Source organism: Berghia stephanieae, chromosome 7, assembly GCF_034508935.2.
Source record: "Berghia stephanieae isolate SIO BIC M18660-M18661 chromosome 7, UCSD_Bste_1.3, whole genome shotgun sequence".
NCBI lineage: Eukaryota > Metazoa > Mollusca > Gastropoda > Nudibranchia > Aeolidiidae > Berghia > Berghia stephanieae.
Window position 1 is genome coordinate 60,031,025 of NC_088366.1, and position 25,000 is coordinate 60,056,024.

At 37.0% G+C, this 25,000-nt stretch overlaps 2 protein-coding genes across 3 annotated transcripts in view; one reads left to right on the forward strand and one right to left on the reverse strand.

The window, feature by feature from the left end:
* The window catches only part of LOC144977595 (ankyrin-3-like), a 22,008-nt gene extending 6,117 nt beyond the window's left edge, over nucleotides 1-15,891 (forward strand). For both annotated transcript variants that reach the window (XM_078922976.1, XM_078922977.1), the window contains exons 2-4: nucleotides 4,651-4,764; nucleotides 5,492-5,626; nucleotides 13,649-15,891. In XM_078922976.1, the coding sequence (XP_078779102.1) occupies nucleotides 4,651-4,764; nucleotides 5,492-5,626; nucleotides 13,649-13,929 (530 nt within the window). In that variant the 3' untranslated portion in view covers nucleotides 13,930-15,891. The remainder of the gene's footprint in view (nucleotides 1-4,650; nucleotides 4,765-5,491; nucleotides 5,627-13,648) is intronic.
* Nucleotides 15,892-19,933: 4,042 nt separating this feature from the next.
* The window catches only part of LOC144977592 (uncharacterized), a 9,487-nt gene continuing 4,420 nt past the window's right edge, over nucleotides 19,934-25,000 (reverse strand). The window contains exon 2 of the mRNA XM_078922971.1: nucleotides 19,934-24,196. Coding sequence (XP_078779097.1) covers nucleotides 22,273-24,196 — 1,924 coding nt within the window. The 3' untranslated portion in view covers nucleotides 19,934-22,272. The remainder of the gene's footprint in view (nucleotides 24,197-25,000) is intronic.

Below are 25,000 nucleotides of genomic sequence, written 5' to 3' on the forward strand. Positions count from 1 at the left end.
ATGAAGTGCTTTCCACAAACCGTGAGCGAGAATGATGGTGGAGGTAATGGCAACCATGTGGGTTTGTTATTGTTTCCTACCTCCGTCAACCCGCGCATCCAGTTGCGCACCCACGCTGATTCTAACCAATAAGTTTTCAATCACAATCGTTGTGGGAAGGTTTGAGTTTGAGTCTACTCTCGTCGGCGTTTGTATTCAATTTTAAAATTCTTTTTACGGATTTAAATTTCAACACAAGCTAAAAATCATATCAAATTAAAAATTGCTGTTTTCGGATCCAAACTTAGATTCAGCGGAAAAACAAGCAGTTAAGAGTTGGACGATTTACCAACTGGCACAGTCTGAGGCAAAAAGAGGAAATAATTAAGAGTAAGAAGGAAAGGCAAAAATGGGAGATAGACAGAAAAGAGATGACGAGACTATTATTAATATTAATAACAACATTGAGTGAGTGAGAGAAAGAGAGAGAAAAGCAAGGTTGTTAATTTTCTGTATATTTACGGAGTTCAGTCTGTTATAAATCCTCAGTATATTTTCCAATTGCCTGCTAAACAGAAAAAAAGGAAGGACATAATGTCTTTTTACTGGAGTTCAGCACTCAGAAAGGGCTCTGTTTTGTGTTAGAGTAAAAGTTCAGTAGATTTTTGTCTATCTAATTGGCAACCCTGGAAAAGAGACAATGACAAAGAAAGTACGAATAGAAAATGAGAGAGAGAGAGAGAGAGAGAAGAGAAAAGGAGAGTATTAATGTTAATAACATCTATCCGTGGCAATGCCATCACTTCCTGACAATAACGCTACTCCATGGGAGTTGACAAACTGACACGAGATCCTTTGGCAATTGGCGATTTGTCATTTGTCAAGTCCTTGGCAATTGACGCTATCAATTTCCAATCAAACTCAGACTCCAAAACGCCTTCAGATGGATGAGACTTGATATAAAATTTAATTTGATACCTTATTTGTTTATCCAAGTTTGGGTGATTTAGGCTTAAGCAATTTTTTCTTCATTCAGAATCTCTCATTTTCATCATCCACCATTCACTTTCCAACTTTTATCTTGTTTTCTGAAGCCTAAACCAGAAGCGTTATTTGGGCAGTTGTAATAATTGTAACCATTACCAAATTTGTAGTGAGGAATCTTTCAATAGCAATTGCAGATGATTGCGGGGATTTGTGTTTATGAATAGTGTGCACAATTACACCTTTTCCTTCAAAATTATACCTTTTTTCCGTCAAAATTACACGTGGGGGAAATTGAAAAAAAAATGATGGGACGTCTGATGATGTTGTACATAGACATGTTATGTCGGGTGCAATAAAGTTAAAGAAATCTAATCTCAGTGATGCATTTATCTATGTCTGTGCCAAATTTCATCAAGATCGTAGATGTCACAGGATGTTAAACATATCAGGAGACTAATCATCCTTTTTCTATGCTAATATCCCATTTCAACCATTGGGGTCCAACAAGGTAATAAAGTGGTAAAAATGTCATAAATTTGACTTCTTGGTTGTGAAGGTGGTCGTCAATTTGCATCCATGATCGTAAAAAAAGTCATAAAATAGTTGAAGATTCAATCATTTGAAAGTTTAAAAAGTTTCATCTAGCAACTGCCATTTTGAAAATCCTCAGTCTGACCATTGTATTGTTCCTTGGTGGTCATTTTGCTTCCCCATTGATGTTGGGTAACTCCTGATCAAGACAAACCACCTATTACTACTACTACTACTACTACTACTACTACTACTACTACTACTACTACTACTACTACTACTACTACTACTACGATACTCTACTACTACTACTACTACTACTACGACTAACTACTACTACTACTACTACTTCTACTACTACTACCACTACTACTATTACTACTATTACTACTACTACTACCACTACTACTATTACTACTACCACTACTGCTACTACTACTACTACTACTACTACTGCAACTACTACTACTACTACTACTACTACTACTACTACTACTACTACTACTACTACTACTACTACTACTACTACTACTACTACTACTACTAATAATGCTGAAAACTTATATAGCGCTATAACTCCGAGACACCAGACTCTAAGCGCTTAAATTACAAATTACTTTGGCTGAAGCATACTCATTCACACACACAAGCACACACATACACACACACACGCAACACAACACACAACACAAACCAAACCTATCTTGCTTCTCATACCATCTACTAAAATCGAAACAAATATGTTTTAAGCGAACGTTTAAAAATAGACAAAGATTCTTTTTCACGAATGCTCTGCGGTAAGGCGTTCCAAATAGAGGGTCCGAAATGAGAAAAGGATCTCATTCCAGCATTTTTCCGAATTCGAGGGACAACTAGTTTTGTGGAATCACTGGCTTTGAATATCTTTCAATTAGTTCTGAAAGGTAGGAAGGGGCAGTACCTTCAAGACAACGATACACTAAAACACAAGCTTTGAATTTAATTCTTTTCCCAACAGGCAGCCAATGCAGGTCATGAAGTAGAGGTCCGGCAGAGTCGCACCTACGCTTCATGAATACTAGTCTGGCAGCGCTGTTTTGGACAATCTGAAGACGTTTCAGATTGTATTGCGAAACGCCAAACAACAGAGCATTACAATAATCCAATTTTGATAGTACGAGGGACACAACCAGGTGCTTGGTCACATCCTCAGATATGAACCGTCTAATGGAAGCAATCTTTTTTAGTTGGAAAAAGAGAGATCTAACCAAATTATTAACCTGATGCTCCATCGACAGTCCAGAGTCTAAGAATGTGCCAAGGTTTTTCACTTTGTCAACAATTTGAATAGAGGCATCCCCCAACTTCAAATCTGTTTCACTTTTCCACTTCCTGTTCCCCACATACAGCACCTCCGTCTTATCATCATTCAGTTTCAGTCTGTTCTCATTCATCCATTTCTTAACACTTTGGATACAATTTTTACTATTGGCTGATACTTCTTGTAAATTTCTCGTATTGGAAACGCAGTACAATTGCGTATCATCAGCGTATTGATGGTAAGACAGACCAAAACTTCTGATGATTTTAGACAGAGGGCCAACGTACAAAACAAAAAGAACGGGTCCAAGTACTGAACCCTGGGGAACCCCACAATCAAGAAAGATTTCCTCCGATCTATATTCATCCACCGTAATAATCTGTTTACGATTAAACAAATATGACCTTAACCAATCAAGCGCTGCACCAGACACGCCATAAGTAATTTCAAGACGTTTGAGAAGAAGATTGTGATCAATAGTATCAAAAGCAGACGATAGGTCAAGCAAATTCAGCAAAGAACATGAACCATTGTCTATAACAGAGAGGAGATCATTAACAACCCTAACAAGTGTGGTTTCCGTCGAATGATGTTGCCTATAAGCAGACTGAAATTTTTCTTCAAGACAATTATTTTTAAGATGAGACAGTAATTGTTTCAAAACAAGCTTTTCTAAGATCTTAGAGAGAAAAGGAAGATTAGAGACAGGGCGATAGTTTTTTAAGTTCTCTTTATCTACTACTATTTACTACTACTACTACTACTACTACTACTACTACTACTACTACTACTACTACTACTACTACTGCTGCTGCTGCTGCTGCTGCTGCTGCTGCTACTACTACTTCTACTACTACTACTACTACCACTACCACTACCACTACCACTACTACTACTACTACTACTACTACTACTACTACTACTACTACTACTACTACCACTACCACTACCACTACCACTACCACTACTACTACTACTACTACTACTACTACTACTACTACTACTACCACCACCACTACTGCTACCGCTTTATTAACACCACTAAGACTATCAATACTTCTTTCACTACCATAACTACTACAGTTTGCATCTGGCATATCATTCGAAGAGACATTTTAGAAAGGAAAAGTATTTCATAATACATATTATGTTTACTCCCTCCCATCACTATCTGTCTCATAATCACACATGTACTCACACACACACACACACACACACACACACACACACACACACACACATATATATATATACACACATACAATAACTCAAAGCACACAAGCACATAAGAACATGAAAAAATGGTTATTATAGAAAGTTGATGCTGAGGTAAATGTGATATGAGCATTCATAAACCATTGATTTCAGAAGAAAATATTAAAATTTCTTAGGTCCTAAATTTGACTCTGATATTTTGCTGGACACCCTGAACCATCAACAACATCATCAAAAATAATGTGTATCAGACAATATTCGTCATGACTTTCTGAGTTAAAAAGAAAATAATGCACACTTCAACTCAATAAGAATTTTGAAGTAAGTAAGAGAGCATGCAAACTCAAGATATTATTCTCGGCCCTATTCTGTTTGATGTATGGGGAGTTTTGTTTAGCATTACATCTGTTTTAAACCTCTTCTCTAGTAAATCTTATAGAGGTAAGTAAAAAGAAATACTGTTTTTACATTGTCAAAGTCATGTTTCCTTTGCAATAAAAGCTACCTATGTACTTACCTTTAAATCAGAGACAGATGTTTCCAGTTCTCTATACGGTGAGGATGCTTTCTATTTCTGTACATTCTTTATACAGGTTGCTTACAATTTTGATTAATTTTTTAACTTTTTCACCGCTCAGATTCTCTTATTTTGATAACTTGGTGCATCTCTACATTTTGTCAACGTTTGGTTATGGATACAGATTCTCAAACAAAGCAAGGACTTCATCCGGAGTCTCGGACTCAAATTAAAGGTGTGCTTTGATTGGCTTGTTGAATATCCAAATTTTGGCCCAAATAATAATAATAATAAGCATATTTATATAGCGCCTTTCCTCGAAGCCTCAAAGCGCTATAATAATCGCACACAAAGGATTCCTTAGTCCGTTCTTGACTCAAAAGTGTTTACATGATTTATGTTCTGCCAAATATTATTGGCTCAGTTATATAATGTCGTCTTGTCACAAGTCAAAGGATGTTAAGTTTGGTCAGTAAAGCGGCAATGTTCATGGAAAGTTCTGGACCTGACTTTTTGTCCTTGTGTAAGTCACTTGATACACATTAACATTGCCCCACTCAACAATAGGCGGCGATGAATATTGTAAGCGCTCAAAAGAATATCTCGTAGCAGGTGACTGGTACGGTATGAAATGGAAATGTGATTTCATATATGGCCTGCTAGTCGAATAAATGATATCTTGTGAAGCACACCGGGCATGGTAAATCTGTGAAAATGCGCCATAAAAATGTTCATTTTTGTTTTATTTTTTTTATGAAGAGGTTTAATATTTATATGAGGCGTAAAGTTCGACAGTTTATTTAAATTAAACAGAAAATTTGCATATCTTCTTCGTCTTGTGGAAACCTCCAATATTGTCGAGGATCACTCCACAGTTTGTAGGGTTTTACATTGGAAACTTGTTAAAACTCTGCATATTGATATATATTGAGTTAATTTTAAAAATCTCTTTTCATTTACAGGTGGTGGTGCCAACATATCCATAGGCCATGCTGGTAATGTTCTTGTTGGAAATAATAGCACGATAGTTGTCTCTAAAGCTAAAAGGAATGCATCACAGACAAAGCAAAAGGTTCCGTGTAGAAAGCCATTGACAAGTAAGTGATGTTGCAACATTCCTGTTGTAATGTTAGGATTTTCAAATTTTCCTGATATGTTCAGACTTGCCAACCGGTACAATTTTCTCTTTTTTTAGTACAGATTTTGATAACAAATACGGAAATACAAGACAGGCCTGTAAATCTTCCGTCTATTGTCGGATTTCCGACAGCACGATTTTGCTCTTAAGTGGTAATATTTAAAAAAAAAAATAATAGTAAAAATAAAATTCGTAACGTTAAAGAACAGAACCAATAAAAAAGAAAATAAAACACTTTTATTTCGTTCCTCGAAAAAAAATAGATTTTATTCCGTTTCAAATGCCGACTTAAAAAAATTTTCATTTGTTGCATCAAAGACAAAACAAAACTTGCCGTCTATCTGTTAGCTATAATATTATCATGCCACCTACACGCTCCACTTGCCTGGCTACTGTGCCACAGCCAGCGAGAGTGGGTCGCGAAGTTCGCGCGAGTCGTCTTCACACACACACACACCTAGTCAGTAAATAATGCACGCACAGAAGTGTGTCGAACCAGACCGGAAGGTTTCTCTCTATTTTGCTACCTACATACATGCATATCTCCGGTTCTTATTTCTCAGTCTCTATATTTCTTTGGTTCCGTCCGGATGTAAGACGGAAAAAAAATAATGCGAAATAATTATTTTTCTTCGAAATATATATTCTTCTTCGAAAGCTCTCACACGACCGCACCACCTCCTCTTCTTCTTCTTCTTCTTCTTCTTCTTCTTCTTCTTCTTCTTCTTCTTCTTCTTCTTCTTCTTCTTCTTCTTCTTCTTCTTCTTCTTCTTCTTCTTCTTCTTCTTCTTCTTCTTCTTCTTCTTCTTCTTCTTCTTCCTTCTTCTTCTTCTTCTTCTTCTTCTTCTTCTTCTTCTTCTTCTTCTTCTTCTTCTTCTTCTTCTTCTTCTTCTTCTTCTTTCTTCTTCCTTCTTCTTCTTCTTCTTCTTCTTCTTCTTCTTCTTCTATAAGAATTAATCCAAATAAACGAAAGAATCAGTGTAAACATTTAACACAAACAGTAGCGAAGATACGCAGCTTCCTGTGTCATCAAGCACGAGATACACATCATTCAAAAGTGTAGGAATTGTTCTCTTCCTTTCATTTTACTAACTCAGACCTGGGCCCTCAAATAATTGGGATTTTTTTTTCGGTACCATAAAATAAGGACCTCGTTATAAATAAGTAGGGGAAAGTGACATGATTTGACTAGTCAATTGACGTGTCATATCTGTGTTGTGTCCATATTTGTGTCCTGTTGTGTCTATTTTCGCGTGTTCAAAAAGTTCCGACAATTTTCTCACCAACATTTACAGGCCTGTACAAGAAAATGAGATTTAAAAAAAAGAGAAAATGAGATAAAATATGCAAGATGAAAAATTTGTTTTAAAAGTGTAGGTTATGATTATGATCTATTTTGTTATCTTCTTTGGTCAATCAATACACATTTTGTGTGTCTAATGCAGTTGATGTCAGATATTATTAAATTACTGTATAAAGGGGGTCAATGACCAAGCTATTTTATTCTACTCCCAATAGATTTATTGTATTATCTCCAATCTCCATGAATCCATGTGAAAAGTGACCAGGGATATTAAATCTAAATTTGCTGCTGGCTTCTCTCCCTATCTGAGTTTGGTCATGAGTGTGTATGTGCGTCCGCTCCAGTATGTTTGATTGGGTGTGTTTGGGGGAGGGTTCTGTCAAGGCTTAATCTATCCATTTAATGTTTTGCTCTGAGACTGCCAGGGCACAATCTCCATGAATCCATGTGAAAAGTGACGAGGGATATTAGATCCAAATTTGTCAAGCCAACTGCATGGACCCTCAAAGGAGCCTTTGGTATGGGTTTCAATCTCGATTACAATACCAAAGATCAAAATGACCATTGCAATGGACAGTGAGACTGAGAGATACTTGAAAGAAAAGATCTTCTCAAAACAAAAGAAAAACACCTTTGCCAACTGTTATCTCGTACTATGACTGTTTAACATTACCTGTTGGATAATAATAATGATAATAATAATAATAATAATAATAATAATAATAATAATAATGATAATAATAATAATAATAATAATAATAATAATAATAAAATTAATAATAATAATAATAAATCTTTATTGTCCTAAAAAAAGTGGCAATTTGTCATTTGGTTACACATTAATGACAATACAATATTGACATAGACACACTGACACAGATGCACACTAGTAACATCGCACTCATCGAAAAAAAATAAAATAATAAAGTTAATTGTACCATCAGGGCCAATTTTTTTGTTAGGTTTGAAGCTGCTGCCCAAAGGAATTAAGCGTGGAGTATATTTTAGATGTTCTCATGTCTTATCCGTACTTTCATCGTTTGTACAAAGATTGTGGTAAGTAAAAAACGAAATTAAATTTGCATCTTTGATAAGGAGACATTCATTTAGAAAGTGATATGCTTATAAAGATAATCAGGGCTGAGAATCTTCCGCCTAAAGGCGGATTTCCGTCTAAACGGTGTTTTATCTCCGCCCATCACCATCACAATTCCGCCTTTTAAATAGACTCACCACGACCACTACATCAACATCCCTATCACCATTACTACTACAACCACCACCACATCATCTCTACCACCACCACCATCACTACTACAACTAACATCACATCATCATTCCTACCTATCACCATTAATACTACAACCACCCCCATCATCATCCCTACCACCACCACCATCCCTACGACAACTACCACCACATCATCATACCAACCATCACCACCACTACAGCTACAACCACTACTACTACAACTACCATCACACCATCATCCCTCAGTGATGATAATCTTCCGCGGATCTGCGGAATTTCGCGATTTTAGGATTTTTTGGAAATTTTCAGCTGTTTTTGCAGTGTCAAACATTTTCGGCTAAGAGGTAGTTTAGCTGAAAAATCACCAATATGTCTTTTGTCATTTTTTGACACCTCTGCTCAGCTGCATGATTTTTGATGACATTCCCATGCCCATGACATTAGTCTAGACACACTGGTGCCAAATGTGAATAGTGGTACAATACCCATGACGGCCTTGGATGAAAAGATGATCACAAGGGAAGGGGATGGAGCAAATGGGTGTCAATATTTTTGTACCATTTAGCTTTGTACTCCTTTTTGTTTGTTTGTTTGTTTGTTCTGAATTCAAGTGAATTCATTACAACTTATCTCTAATTACCAATTAAAACAAAAATCAGAGTGGTCTCTCTCTCTCTCTCTCTCTCTTTCTCTCTCTCTCTCTCTCTCTCTCTCTCTCTCTCTCTCTCTCTCTCTCTCTATCTATCTATCTATCTATCTATCTCTCACTCTCTTTCTTTCTTTCTTTCTTTTCCATATTTTATTTATCAGCCAACCTTCTAACTTCACATTATTATGTTTATAGAGATATCACTTTGTAATAGAGAGAAAATGCAACAGTAAGTTTGGCTGATCGATTTAAGTAATAATTTTTTTAAAGGCTTGATTTAAATTCGCTCATTTGATGGAATATGTTTTGCAATTGATTAAAGATTCTTATTCATAAGCTGCATAACCACAAGGTTGCAGTAATACACACACACTAGCCGTGTTTGTAGTATTAAAAGATTTTTTGGCCAAAAGTTTATTATAATCTCTTGATATAGTGGGAAGCATTATAGAGCTCTAAAATGTTTAATTGGAAATGACAATTTTAAAAATTATATTTACAAAAAGTCAGTTTATATCTTGTGATCAGAATAGACATGTTTTAGAAATTAGTAATATATTACGTAATATTAAGTAACAATGAATACTATGTTATTTTTTGCATTAGATTTGGGCTTGACAGACGGGCCGATAGATTGTCCTCCTTTTATACAAATTATCATTATTACCACTGATCCCTACCACCACTACTACAACAACCACCACCACATCATCATTCCTACTACCAATACAACTACATCCTCTGCCACCACATCATCCCAACTATCACTACTACTACTACCACCACATGATCCCTTTCACAACTATTACAACCACCACCACACGATCATTCCCAACACCTCTACAACTACAACCACCATATCATCATCCTTATCACGACCCTACTACAACCACCACTGCATCATCATCCCTACCGCTACCGTTTTTAACTGCAACTACAATATGTTGTAATTACACTTTCAACTTTTGAAATTCCTCCAAGTGGTGTCAGAAATTATTGCGAACGCATTTTGGATTGCATCTCAGTAGATTTTAATGAAATTCAAATTTATACGTTATCGTCCCATAGATGGGTCTTGAACTATTCGCTGAAAAATTTCCTCCATTTTCGTGACCAGTCATTCTCACTCCTGAACCATCATGACATCATGACCATCCCCACCACAAATATCACGACTACAAAAGCAACTATCACATTATCATCAGTAACACCATCTCCACAACCACATCATCACTGTCATCATTATAATCAGTACCACCTCTAGTGCAAGCACCACTATCACATCATCTTCCTGGTGGGATCTTTACTTGCTTTCTGTCTTTGTCTTGGCTTGATCCTTTTCCTGGCCAGATTCATTGGCAGGGAGGGAAGCAATTAAATGTATAATCATGTTTTTTGGGAGATGATATGATTGTCCTCGTAAATCATCTCTCTTTTGTGTGACGTTAGATTTTTTGTTCTAAATTTTGTATTACTCTCACAAGGATTCTGTGCTTGTGTCTTGGTGAAACTTTTAGGTGACTTCAAACTAACTACATTGATAGTTTGATCTTGGAGTCCGTTTCTCACAAACGGACTCCAAGATCAAACTATCAATATAGTTAGTTTGAAGTCACCTATTTGAACCAGTCTCACCTTTTCTCCGGTACTTTTGATCTTACTTAAATCTATATTTTTTTACAGCCCCATTTCTACCTTTTAAGTGGTGCTGAAATGACCTACAAAAGTGAAGCAAGCGCCGTAAAAACCCTTCGAACTAATAGCTCAAAACTCTCTCTCTCTCTCTCTCTCTCTCTCTCTCTCTCTCTCTCTCTCTCTCTCTCTCTCTCTCTCTCTCTCTCTCTCTCTCTCTATCCATCTATCTCTCTTTACACAAACACTCATAGACACACAAATCAATAAAGTACACTTATTTGTTTAGTCCCGATTAGTTTTCATGTTCATCCTCCACTACTTACCAATAACAGGTCATCACAAACACCTTGACTTCAATCTCTCTCTCTCTCTCACTGTCATACACACACATGACACATATGCACGTTCACATAGAAATCAATAAAGTTCACTCAGTTCTTTAGCCTCATTAATTTTTCACTTACATCTTTCTGAACTCATCACTAGATTTACTTTGAGCTCTCTCTCTCTCTCTCTCTCTCTCTCTCTCTCTCTCTCTCTCTCTCTCTCTCTCTCTCTCTCTCTCTCTCTCTCTCTCTCTCTCTCTCTCTCCCTCCCTCCCTCCCTCCCTCCCTCCCTCCCTCCCACACACATACACACACAAATCAGTAAAGAGCACCCAGTTCTTTAGCCTCAATATGTTTTCATTTTTCATCTTCCTATACTTAACAGTGATACACACACATATACACACATACACACACACACATATGATTCAATTAAATGTTAATTTCCTGGCAATTGCCAACATGAAACATACGTTAACTTAATATTTACGATTAACAAATAAAACACAACACACATAACGATAACGTTCACTCAATACTTTAACCTAATCTTTCTGTACCTATCACTATATTCAATTTGAGCTGTCTCTCTCTCTCTCTGTCTCTCTCTGTCTCTCTCTCTCTCTCTCTCTCTCTCTCTCTCTCTTTCTCATATTTTTCTCTTTCTCTCCCCCTGTCTCTCTCTCTCTCTCTCTCTCTCTCTCTCTCTCTCTCTCTCTCTCTCTCTCTCTCTCTCTCTCTCTCTCTCTCACACACACACACACACACTCACAAACACACTCTATCTGTCCTTCTGTCAGACAAACCTAAATCTATAAAGTGGATCATATCCTTTTCACATCAGCCATCAATCTCTCTTTTCATCTCCAAGTACACTCCTCATCACCACCACCACCACCACCATCATCATCATCATCATCATCGTCATCATCATCATCATCATCATCATCATCATCATCATCATCATCATCATCATCATCATCATCACTGCCACTACTACTACTACTACTACTACTACTACAACAACCACCACCATCGCCACACCATCATTTCATGAAGGACCACCACTACTACTACTACAACCACCTCCACCACATCATCATCATCACCACCACCACGACGACGACATCAAAACACTATCACCATTAAAACAACAATCACTACTACATCCTTACCACCACTACTACAACCTCCTCCAACACAACAATATCACCACCACCACTTCTGCAACCACCACAACCACATACATCATCATTATCATTACTGCCACCAGTACAACAGCCACCCTCATATCATTATTACCACCACCCCTACCATTCATTTTTATATTTTATACGTCATAATGAAATTGGTTTTGGAACTTTACTTGATTTGAAACAAGGGGTATTGGGATGATTATAGATCTCAATAGATTATATTTTGTTTGCAGAAATTCCTGTTTAAGCATTGAAATTATTCGGAATTGTTTCTGAAATTTACGTGAGCCAAATTTAAAGTTGGCGTCTCTGGTCAACTTGCAACAATGGGAGGTGGGCATTAGTGGCGACTACCACTACTACTACAACCATCACCACATCAACCCTACCATAACTACTACAACCACCACCACATCATCATACCTACGACTACCATTACTACAACCACCATGTCATAATTACACTTTCAGTTTTTGAAATTCCTCCGAGTGGTATCAGAAATTGCTGCGAGACACATTTTGGATTGCATCACAATATATTTTAATGAAATTTAAATTTATAGGTTATTTTTGCATGGATGCTTCTTGATCTTAGCGCTGAAAAATTTCCTCCTTTTTAGTGACCAGTCATTCTCACCCCTCATTTTAGTGAAATTCAAATTTATAGGTTATGGTCGCATGGATGGGTCGTGATCTTCATGATGAAAAATTTCCTCTTTTTTTGTGACCAGTCATTCTCACCCCTGATAATATTGATTGATTATTTCCCTATACAAAACATTGAAATATATACTCTTATTTTATTTTCGGAAATGATCCTGATCTCTTCCCAGCCCAGCTTGCAGTGAAACTACAGCCTCCCGTATTTTAGCCATATTTTCCTCATTTTTATCACTAACTCCCTCTGAACAGATTACCAGACTGGGAAATATGCAACATTGGGGGCCAAATCAGGAGTCTCTCAGCCATAGCTGAAAAAGACCTTGTTGAACATGATTTTTTTTTTTTTTGGGGGTGATTTTTTCAATGGGTGGTTTTATGGGGAAGATTATTGTAATGCTTTTACTTCATAAAGACAAATTACCCTTGGTAATGTAATTGTTTGTATATATATATATATATATATATATATATATATATATATATATATATATATATATATATATATATATATATATATATATATATATATATCAAAGAAGTATCAAGTCGAAAAGAGATTCATTAAATTAAATTGGGAGTAAACAAAAAGTGAAATTTTATTAGATATTTTTTTCATTAAAATGAACAGTATGTCTGGTAATCAGTTTCCATTTTAGTTGGAAGCCTTTTTGTTTTTGTTTTTTTTTTTTTAGTTGGATGACAGGACACACCTATTGTCTCATAATTTTTGCATCAGTTTTGTTTTTGGTTGACATCTGCAAAACGTGTTGAAGAGAGAGTAGGTTGTGTATTTAAGGGAGGAAAGTGAAAGCACAAAAGAATAGCTGGAAAAACTTCTTAAACATGTAAAGGAATTATCTGCATTTGGTAAAGTTTGGATTCTCACTCAAAGTTTTCAAGGTAAGTGGTAAAATAATTGTTTATTAACAAATGGTTTTCTTACTTTGATGTCACACCAGAATCCCAGCAACCCTTGAGTGTTGACCAGAAGCTGGACATCAAAGACAATGTTGGAGGAGATTGGAAGGATTTGGGACGAAGATTGGGGTTTTCTGATCCTGAACTAGAGCAACTTGAAATGGAGAACAGTAATAACTATTCTGAGGTGATTTATCAAATTCTTTCAAGATGGGAACAACGAGCGGTACATAGATCGACTCAAGAAGCTCTTGCCTTAGTTTTTCTGAAAATGGGAAGAGGAGACTTAGCCGATCTACTGTCTGATTCTGTTGTGTCATAAAAGCATTTTGGAGACCCAGTTTAAATCTATGCAGTGTTAATTTATTTCATGATGATAATATTCTGATATCAGAGCTGATAGTTTTCCTCGGATCCGTGGAAATCTGCAATTTTGGAGTCAAAGGAGGAATTTTCTCCTTTAAGAAATTAATTTCCCCCAATCAAATTTACTGTCAGTGAGAGACTTGATGTGTTGTGGAACAAATAGATGCAGTTTCCCATTCCCCATAAGGTAACTAAAGTATCAATGATAGTCTATCGTCTCAATTGCTCAAAAAGAGGGGTCAGTTTAGATAAAGTGGGGCTTAATGGCAATCGTTCAGAATTTTCCTTCTTTTTCACTTTTTGTCACCATCAGCACTGAAGAATATTCTTCCACAATATTCTAGTCGTTGGATTAAGTTTCTTGTAGTCCATAGCATACTTGCCGAATCTTACAAATTTTTAATTGTTAGTAATACTTAAATAATAATAACAATAACAATAATAATAATAATAATAATAATAATAATAATAATAATAATAATAATAATAATAATAATAATAGTAATAATATTGTGGTTGTTCGTACACAATTTCAGAAATTACGAATTTCCTTGACAAATTACTAAAAATTGCCATAAAAATTACTAAATTTGAAGTTTTCAATTTGGCAGGTCTACCATAGGTAAATGTAAAATTATTTGAAAAAACATGAAGACATACCGTTAAGCGGATATCAGGAAGTTATTAAAATATATTTTTAGCTTCTCCGCTTAATTGCACAATCCGCTTAATTGACACACTAAGCTGAACTCTCAAGGGTGTGCGATTAAGCAATGTCTACTGTATATACAGTCTACTTCGGATAATTGCAACATTTCCCATGAAATGGAATTAATTCTATATAATATTCACTGGTTAATTGCAACAAACTTCGGTTAATCGCAACAAATTTTTGACCTCAAAAAGTGGCAAATTCAAGAAATCAAAAGAATCGAGAGTGGATGGGGTTTAATGCTACAGCAGTGTGTCACCACTCTATTTGAGACAAAACACGGCGGGGCTTTACAGTATGGGTTTGTGATGTCATTTGTGGCCATTAGATAGGAAGCGAGGGGGTTGGGCATAGTCTAGACACAGATAAATGTAAGGAGAGACAGCGATATCCTTTGTTTGGGATTGACAGCTATGTCTTGTGACCACCGGGTTTCATGAGAGCTTTTTGTCTCTTATGGTTAATCTCTTACAAATGTTGAGAATAAAAGAGTGAAAGTTAATCCAATCTGAATAAGACGCCGGCTTGCATCAAAGCTGCTTTCGTTTGTCAAATCTATACCGGGCTGCCATATGGTTTTGGTTTCAGTCAAATTGCTCAGTCCGTGGTAGACTAAGAACAATTTTTACAGTAACTGGTTGGAGTCTACCATATATGTGTAAAATGTTGCAATAGTGGACTGGGAATTAAATTCGTAGTTGTTGGTTTAAATGATTCTGTGTCCATTGAATGTGATTGCCAGGAACAGGGAACTGATATTTGGTAAATGTAATGTTTAATAATTAACTCCACGCTCCTGTCCATTATTAATATGCCGAATGCCGTGCAATTGAGTGACTTTTTTTTCGTTTTGGAGGAACTTCTTCACTGAATGTCACGGAATGGTACGACATTCAGCACACTAATTAATAGGCACGAATATGAGGGTTAACCAACCCTACTTTCAACCAGATTTAAGTGTCAGGCGCATTCTCTCTTTTTTATATGCTATACAATATTTTGTTTTATTTAAATTGTTACTTCATATTACTGCAATTATATAGAAGTTACCATATTAGTATTTACTGCTCATTATGATGAAATATATTTTACTCTTTGTTATGATAATATCATGATGATGATGATCATCATCATCGTCATCATTACCATCACCACCGCCATTATTCATTTCCATATGAAATAAACTATTTACAGTTTACCAAATTATACCCACTTCTTTTTTTATTTTGACATTGGCTGTGCTCCTTATGTACGACCTTACCTTAGGGGTTGTGGAGTGTTCAGCTCTTTTTTGTATTCCACCCCCACCCCTCTTACATCTCTTTACCATCTTCTACTTCTATGTACTTTTCCATCCTTGACCTGGAATGAGAGCAGTTGGATAGGTCGTCTTCTGACCTCCCATGTTGGGCAGGAGGTCACTTGCTGTGTCTTCTATTTCTATCCCCTTATATCTGTTTTCTAGGTTGTTTCCTGTCTTTGTCTTGGCATGGAATGGGATTGTTTAGTTTTGTCCTGGCCCTTGCTGGAGTCCTTGACTTGGAGGAAAGCAGTTAAATGTATAGTGTATAAACTGTATAGTAATAGTTTTAGGGAGACGGTATCTTTTTTCTTTGTACATCATCTCTCTGCTATGTACTGGTGTATTTTTTCTACCACCACTACTACAACCACTACCAAATCCCCATCCCTTTCACCACTACTACAACAACCACCTCATCACCATCTCTGCATGGGTGGAGTTCCTGGCCTCCCATAGTGGGCAGGGTGGCACTTCCTTTGTCTTCTATCTCCTTATACCTGTCTTCCAATTTGCTTTCTGTCTTTGTCTTGAGATTTCTTGGTTTTGTCCTGGCCCTGGCTGGAGTCCTTGGCTGGGAGGTAAACAGTCAAATGCATAGTTATAGTTTTGGGAGATATTTTTTTCCCTCTCTGTTACGCACTGTATTATGTTTTCTTTATATTATATATGATTTGTAAAACATTTGAGTGTATTCCTATTTATGGAGACCTGTGGTTGTGTCTGGATGAGACTTTTAGGTGATCTCAAACTAAGTACTTTGATAGTATGCTCTTGGAATTTACATCTGTTTCTTATTTGAACCAATTCCTCTTTGTCTTACCTTTTCTTGGTTGCTTTAATTGTAATTCTAGAACTTTCTACTATCCCATTTTCTTCCTTTTTACGGGCGCTGGTATGACCTTAATGTGTTGCAAGCGCCGTAAAACCCTTAAAAACAAACAAAAACAAACCATATCCGCCACCACCGAATCACAAACTCTACCACAACTACAACAACCACCTCATCACCATCCCTACGACCACTCCTACAACAATCACCACATCGCCATCTCTCCCACCATTACTACAACCACCATCATATCACCATCCTACCACCACTATAACAACCACCACCACAACAACAACCATCACCACATCACTAGCCCTAGCTTCTACTACTACAACCACCACATCATCTTTCCTACCACCACAACCACTACCACATCACCATCCCTACCACCACTACTGCTACAACAACCACCACACCATCCCTACAACCACTACAACAACCACCACATCACCACCTCTGCCACCACTACTACAACAACGACATCATCATCATCCCAACCACCACTAATACTACAACCACCACATCACCATCCTTCCCACCACTACTACAACAACCACCAAATCACCATCCCTATCACCACTACAACATACTACTACTAAAACCACCACCACATCACCATTCCTATAACCACTACTACTACAACAACCACCACCACATCGCCAACCCTACCACCACTACACCACCATCCCCAATACCACAACTTACTACAGCCAATCCAACAAATAACTATTTCAGATCTCGGGAAAAAAAAAGACATCTGACAAAATGGTAGCAAAGGCAGAGTATTTGAATAAGGTGAAATTTATTGTTCAATCAAATGCATTGATATTTTCAGCTTGAATCCCTTACACTGTTGTGACGTATTAATGATTGGTTGTCCCACTTGTGAGAACTAACTCAATCAACCTAAACCCGACTCTCGAGTTTACCCAGGGTTAACTTTACTTTTACCCCATGCCTATTATTACATTACTTTATGAGACAATTTAGTATATCAAGCATGTTCCTAGCGTTTACATTAATATATTGATAAAACGATTTCTGTACATGCTCATTTTTAATACATTTTTTCCAAGTAGCAAAAGTCTCTAAGATTGAGTGAGTTAAGTGTCGAATAATTCGTTGTTTTAATCCATGGATTTTAAAAAAGTCACCTTAAAACTCATTGAATTTCAAAATGGGATTGCTGTAGGAGCAATGTATAATGTGATTATCAATTATACTATCATTGTTGAAAAACCCCTATATAATGTGATTATCAATTATCCTATCATTGTTGAAAGAACCCTCTATATAATGTGATTATCAATTATACTATCATTGTTGAAAGAACCCTCTATATAATGTGATTATCAATTATACTATCATTGTTGAAAGAACCCTCTATATAATGTGATTATCAATTATACTATCATTGTTGAAAGAACCCTCTATATAATGTGATTATCAATTATACTATCATTGTTGAAAGAACCCTCTATATAATGTGATTATCAATTATACTATCATTGTTGAAAGAACCCTCTATATAATGTGATTATCAATTATACTATCATTGTTGAAAGAACCCTCTATATAATGTGATTATCAATTATACTATCATTGTTGAAAGAACCCTCTATATAATGTGATTATCAATTATACTATCATTGTTGAAAGAACCCTCTATATAATGTGATTATCAATTATACTATCATTGTTGAAAGAACCCTCTATATAATGTGATTATCAATTATACTATCATTGTTGAAAGAACCCTCTATATAATGTGATTATCAATTATACTATCATTGTTGAAAGAACCCTCTATATAATGTGATTATCAATTATACTATCATTGTTGAAAGAACCCTCTATATAATGTGATTATCAATTATACTATCATTGTTGAAAGAACCCTCTATATAATGTGATTATCAATTATACTATCATTGTTGAAAGAACCCTCTATATAATGTGATTATCAATTATACTATCATTGTTGAAAGAACCCTCTATATAATGTGATTATCAATTATACTATCATTGTTGAAAGAACCCTCTATATAATGTGATTATCAATTATACTATCATTGTTGAAAGAACCCTCTATAAGTCTCCATAGATTCGATCTCAGATCGTGGACGGGTATTTTTTCCAGTGAATTTTATTGCTGCTGTTGATACTGACACTGACACTTTGATTTATTCGATTACACACTGGGGAAATATAGATGATACAGGACAGTGCAGGACCCCCCCCCCCCCGCTTCAAGCATAATATTAGAGAATATCCTCCGCCGAAACCTCGGAGATTGACTCCTCATCCTCCCGCACCCGGGATAAAATATGCATTTTATACAGTGTTGTGTGCATTGTGATGAAATGATACAGGCATTCATACTCTGAAAAGATTATGTTTGATCTCAAAGACAATGTGTGATCCGCCGCTCAATGCTGTGTTACGTCGGAGAGATTATGGTGCCGAAAATTCAATTTAAAATTTTAAAAAAAAATGGCACTAGGGTCAATCCTATGAGTTTTAATGAGACGATTAAGTATCATTAGAATATGCATGTAGTCAACACTTTTAAAGCCAACTTCTGCTTAAAGTCAACTCCTCTTGTATGTCCCAAGTTTTCTGGGTTTTAAAAATTTTTTTTATCTAAGGATTTTCATTGGTCAACCCTTTTCATAAAGTCAACCCTGCTTAAAGTCAACCAATCATTCTGTTCGACGGTGTTGGGTTTATCAAGATTCCACTGTAATTTCCTAAAGTGCATAAATCAAACATTTTAACTTTAATTCACTCAACCCTATCGCCAACTATATCCGTAGTTTACCCGGGTTACTTTCACCCCTGTATGGTTGGCGCTGAAGAAACCAATGGTCTGGTTGTATTTCAGCGGCGTCCTCTTTGGGCGCGGGCCCATGTCAGTCGGGCCTTGAAATGGTTTAGGTGTGGTGCCATGATGACCAGTTCATCCAGCTCATTCCACTCCGAGATAGTTCTAATGAAGAAATAATTTCTGTAGTTTTGTGTTCTTGTCTGTGGGATTTTGAAGCAGTTCGAATTGTTTGTGGCGTATCTCTCAATGGGGTTTTCGGTTATATGGTTAGCAAAAGTGAGTGCTCGGATTTTTCTTTTGTTTGGTCGTGGCGTGAAAAATGAGTCTGCCTTTATTGATAGTATTTGATCTGTTATAATCTTGAACATGAAGACAGATGGGTTTCTTTTCTTCTTTGTTGGAGGCTGATGAGGTTTCTTTCTTCTAACATTTTTGTCATGCATCCTGGGGTTCTGCTCTTATAGTTCCCAGTTATGAACCGGGTGCCTTGTCTCTGGACTCTCTCAAGTTTGAATATCCTCTTCCAGGTAGGGGTCCCAAGCAACTGCTCCGTATTCCAATTGTGATCTCACAAGTGTGAGGTAGGCGTTTTGTTTGCATGACGTTGGGGCGTGGCTAAGGTTTCGGCGGAGAAAGGCAAGGGTGGAGCTTGCCTTTTGGCTTATTTTGTTAATGTGTTTCCCCCATTTCAAGTCCTTTGAGAAGGTGATGCCAAGGTATGGGTTATCGTCGACTTGTTTCAGGATGGTGTTGTTTAACTTGTAGGTCTCATTGCTCTTTTTAGCTGTGCTGACGATGTAGCATTTGTTTGCGTTAAATTTCATTCCCCAATCATTAGCCCACTGTTCGAGACTGTTCAAGTCCTCTCGTAGCAATTTTTTATCGTTTGCAGATTTTATTGGTCGGTATATTAGACAGTCATCGGTGAATAACCTAATCTGAGATTTTACTCGTAGAGGTAGGTCAATGATGAAGCAAAGAAATAGAACGGGTCCTAGCACCGTTCCCTGTGGTACTCCTGATATGACTGGACATTCATCCGATGATGTGTCGTCTAGGACTACTTTCATGGTACGTTTTGTGAAGAAATTGCAAAGCCACGTGTGTAGAGAGCCACGAATTCCGTAATTTTCTAGTTTCTGCAGGAGTTTTTGGTGGGGCACAGTATCAAATGCTTTGGAAAAGTCGAGGATGCTGATATCTGCCTGAGTGTTGGCATTCTGGAGTCTCAACAGGTCGTTTACAGTTATTAGGAGTTGGCTTTCACATGAGTATCCTTTGCGAAACCCGTGGTTCAGGTCAACTAGGAAGTCATTGTTCTCAAAATGGTTCATCATGTTCTTACAGATTATATGCTCTTAATAGTTTGGATATTACAGACGTCAGTGAGATTGGACGGTAGTTCTCTGCTTTATTTTTGTTGCCTTTTTTAAATACAGGTGCGATGTTTGCCTTTAGCCAGTCATAAGAGAGCATCCCGGTGTCGACAGATTTTTGGAAAATTATGCATAATGAGGGGGCCAAACTCAGCAGACTCCTTTAGTACTGTGTTGGGGATGTTATCTGGACCTGACGCCTAAGATGGGTCGACGTTTTTCAGCAACTTTTCAACTCCTGAGACTGGGTGGGGTTCCTGACCTCCCATAGTGGGCAGGGGGGACATACTGTGTCTTCTATCTCCTTATATCTGTTTTCCAACATGCTTTCTGTCTTTGGAATGTTTTGGAATGAGATTACTTGGTTTTGTCCTGGCCCTGGCCGGAGTCCTAGCTGGGAGGGAAACAGTCAAATGTATAGTTATTGTTTTGGGAGATGATATTTTTTTCCTTGTAAATCATCTCTCTGTTATGTATTATTATGTTTGTTATTTTGAATGTAAGATGTAACCATTTGAGTGTATTCCTCTTTGTTGGATTTTGTGCTTTTGTTCGGATGAGACTTATAGGTGATCTCAAACTAAGTACATTGGTGGTATGCTCTTGGAATCTATATCTGATCCCTATTTGTTCCCAGTTCCCCTTTGTCTTACTTTCTCTTGGGTGCTTTAATTGTAATTCTAGAACTTTTTACTATCCCATTTTATTCTTTTTACTGGCGCTGATATAACCTAAATGTGTTGCAAGCGCCGTAAAACCCTTAATAACAAAACAAACATCTTCTGAGATGTTTATGTTGATATTTGTAAGAGATTGGTCACACCTCTGTGATGTCAGTGGGGTGGTTGTATCGTGTGGATCACGAGGGGTAAAGACAGATTTAAAGTGATCCAAAAGGATCGTTGCTTTATCCTTCCCCTCAATGTACAGGGTTTCATTTTCACCCCATGCCTATTTATTACATTTTTATGAGACAAATTATAGGGGTAGTATCAAAGCTAATGTTTTTAGTTTTTACATCTTAAAATGGAAGTTGAATAAAACGATCTATGCACATGCTCATTTTTTATACATATTTTCCAATTTTGAAAAGCAGCAAAAATCTCCAGGATTGAGTGAGTTAAATTAACTTTTTGGAATCTGCGACACTCCGACATAATACTGATTTGACTCGACGGATCACATACAATGCTAATAATAACGGAATAACTTCTGTTTTTGGTATTTTTCTTCAGATTTTACTCACTATTTCTTATTCAGGCAAATGATATTCAAAGAAACACTCGTTTCCTCCGTGGGCCACAACGGAAATGTTGCCATCAGGAGCCAGGCCAGGAAACATCTGTGGAATATCCCAGAGCATCACATATTGAAGTGACGTCACAAGATGGTGCGCGATGCCATAATCAAGTTCAAAGTAGTACCCATTGATATTAGTGCTTTTTGCGTGACCCCTCGTATCTTTCCACCCGACAGTAAATCCTTGAGTTTCTCCTTCCAAGTTAAATCCGATTACGACAACAGAAAGATTTTGAGGCGAGTGGAAAGAACAGTTAGATATGATGGGTCTGCTCAAGTCTGACATTATGTCTTCATGAAGCATCGTATTGTACTCATTTGTCACACATGTAAATTCAGGATCCCATGCTAGTGATATCACTTTTTGTACTTTTGCTCCCGCTACACCAATGCCTTGGTCCAATCTATGCTTGCTCGCTCGGTTAAAGATCTGATCCACGCCAGACCCACGGGTGTCAATGGGTAAACAGGGATCATCTCGTAAATCTTCAAAGGCTTCAAGACCGAGCCAAAACTCAGCCGAATTGTCCCACTTACCATGGTTTTCTGCATTGAAAGCATCAAGAAACGAGGCAAATATTTCCTGGTTACTCGTGATGAAAACGTCATCGAATGTAGCGTGCCTGCTAAGACTTTGGTTCTGGTAATGTAAGATCTTACTTAAGACTGGGTCAACTTGCGAAATAGCCTTATATCTTTCATTAGGCCAGAAGTATGCCCCCTTGCCCATTCCTCTGCCTTCCTGGACAATGATAACGTCCATGACACCAGTCTTGACCAAACGGAGAAAACCTTGTACATGGTTTTCAACAGAGCTGTTGACTTGTCCCTTATTTAAGTTTATGGTAGCTGATACAGCGTAATTTTTTTGAACCATGTTCACCGCATTCCCGAGGCGTTCGTATATATTGACTGTATATAATATAAATAACCATTCCCCGAGCGAGTGGTCACATTGTGCATTATACCCAACCAATGTATCATAAAGCGTCTTTTTTGCAGCATTTACTTTTTCATTAAGTTTGTTTACATTTGGAACAAATGAATACCTCAAATGTTGAGGGACAACGTGACTCCTTAATTTCTTTTTAGCCAGAGGGTTTGATTCACTTTTAATTATATTTTCAGTCGTAAAAGTAATATTCGTAAATCTTGATCTATGTTCAAAAAGGAAGTGTTCCACCCAAGCATAATACGAGGGCGTTAGGTAATCATCCAATGGCCGAAGCATTGCTGGTAGTCCGAAGTAGACAGAAATATTTCGAGAGGAAGCGGTCTCTAGCAGTAACTGATGAGGATCAACCCCTGAAAAACTTGTAAAAAGAACGACCACATTAGATCCGTTGGAGAAAGCACACGGATCCGATTTAGCGTAAGTGGAGTCAGCTGCCGGAAGAACGATACGGTAGTAGATTCTGGAGCTGTTTATTTTTCTGTCCAACTTTGGACATCGCATGATGGCGTCACTGTAACCTTCCTCGTTCTCATATGTAAGGAATGACGTCACATTTAGCCCGATTCCTTTGAGTTCTTGTATTGCTTCGTCGTAGCACTTCAAACTGGAATTTCCGGTCGAACTTTTGTAGCTTCCACACCACCGGAAATTTGGATCACTTTCAAGATCTTCTCTTGTTTTACGGATGACGGGCGGAGCTCTGGTGAATATTGTATCACCGCCCTGAGCGATAAATTTGTCTATTGTGTCTTGCCAATCCTTACTTGTCCATCTGTCTCGAAAATAAGCCGCCGTTACTGGATAGTTAGGTCCTAACAATGAAATGCTTGGATTTGGTACATAATTTGTACAACCGACTGTCGTTAAAATCCAAAGGAAGGAAGACACAGCTTTAACAGTTACGCTTGACATTTTTCTGGACCTGGAGATAATACGTAGATAGATTTTTGATAAAATAGTCGAGCGATTAAATTAACCCAAAGATCTAAAAATGTGTCTATAAAACAGTGCCATACAAAGCAAGAAAGAAAAATACCAAAAAACCCCCCCCCCAAAAACCCAAAAAATAAAAAAACAAACAAAAAACCACAAACAAAACACACACAAAAAAACATAACAGAAACGAACAAAAAAACAAAAAATGTGAAAAAAAAAATTAAAATACAACAAAGCAATAATTTTCTATTTATTTCATTTTAAATACAACACTAGGAATAATTTTAAAATGTGACCTAGCCTATCGCCTTAAGCACACTGGAAGCATGTTTGTGAATTGTTACCATCAAAAACACGAAACCAGGGTTACATTACTGAGGCCAATGATTGTGTTAATGAATTCGTTAATTTGAAAAACAGCAGTTAAGGCATTATAATTTGACCCAGGAAGTTCTGGGTTCGACCCTCGCTTCGGGGACTTTTGCTTTGGTCAAGGTTATCAATCACCAATTTACCCATTCGGACAACATGGGTTATTCTTGTTGACATCAGATGGATCTATATTTTTCGTTTATGGAATGTCTAGGTGACGGTATCTAACGATGGCTCGCAGATGGTAGAATGAAAACAGCCACACACACACACATATATATACAAACACACACACACACACACACACACACACACACACACACACATACAATCAAATTTATTTACGGAAAATAAGTAGTTCTTAATTTGAGATAAGTTTCTCTTATACTGAGGGCAACATTTAGGATTTCTGAAGGGG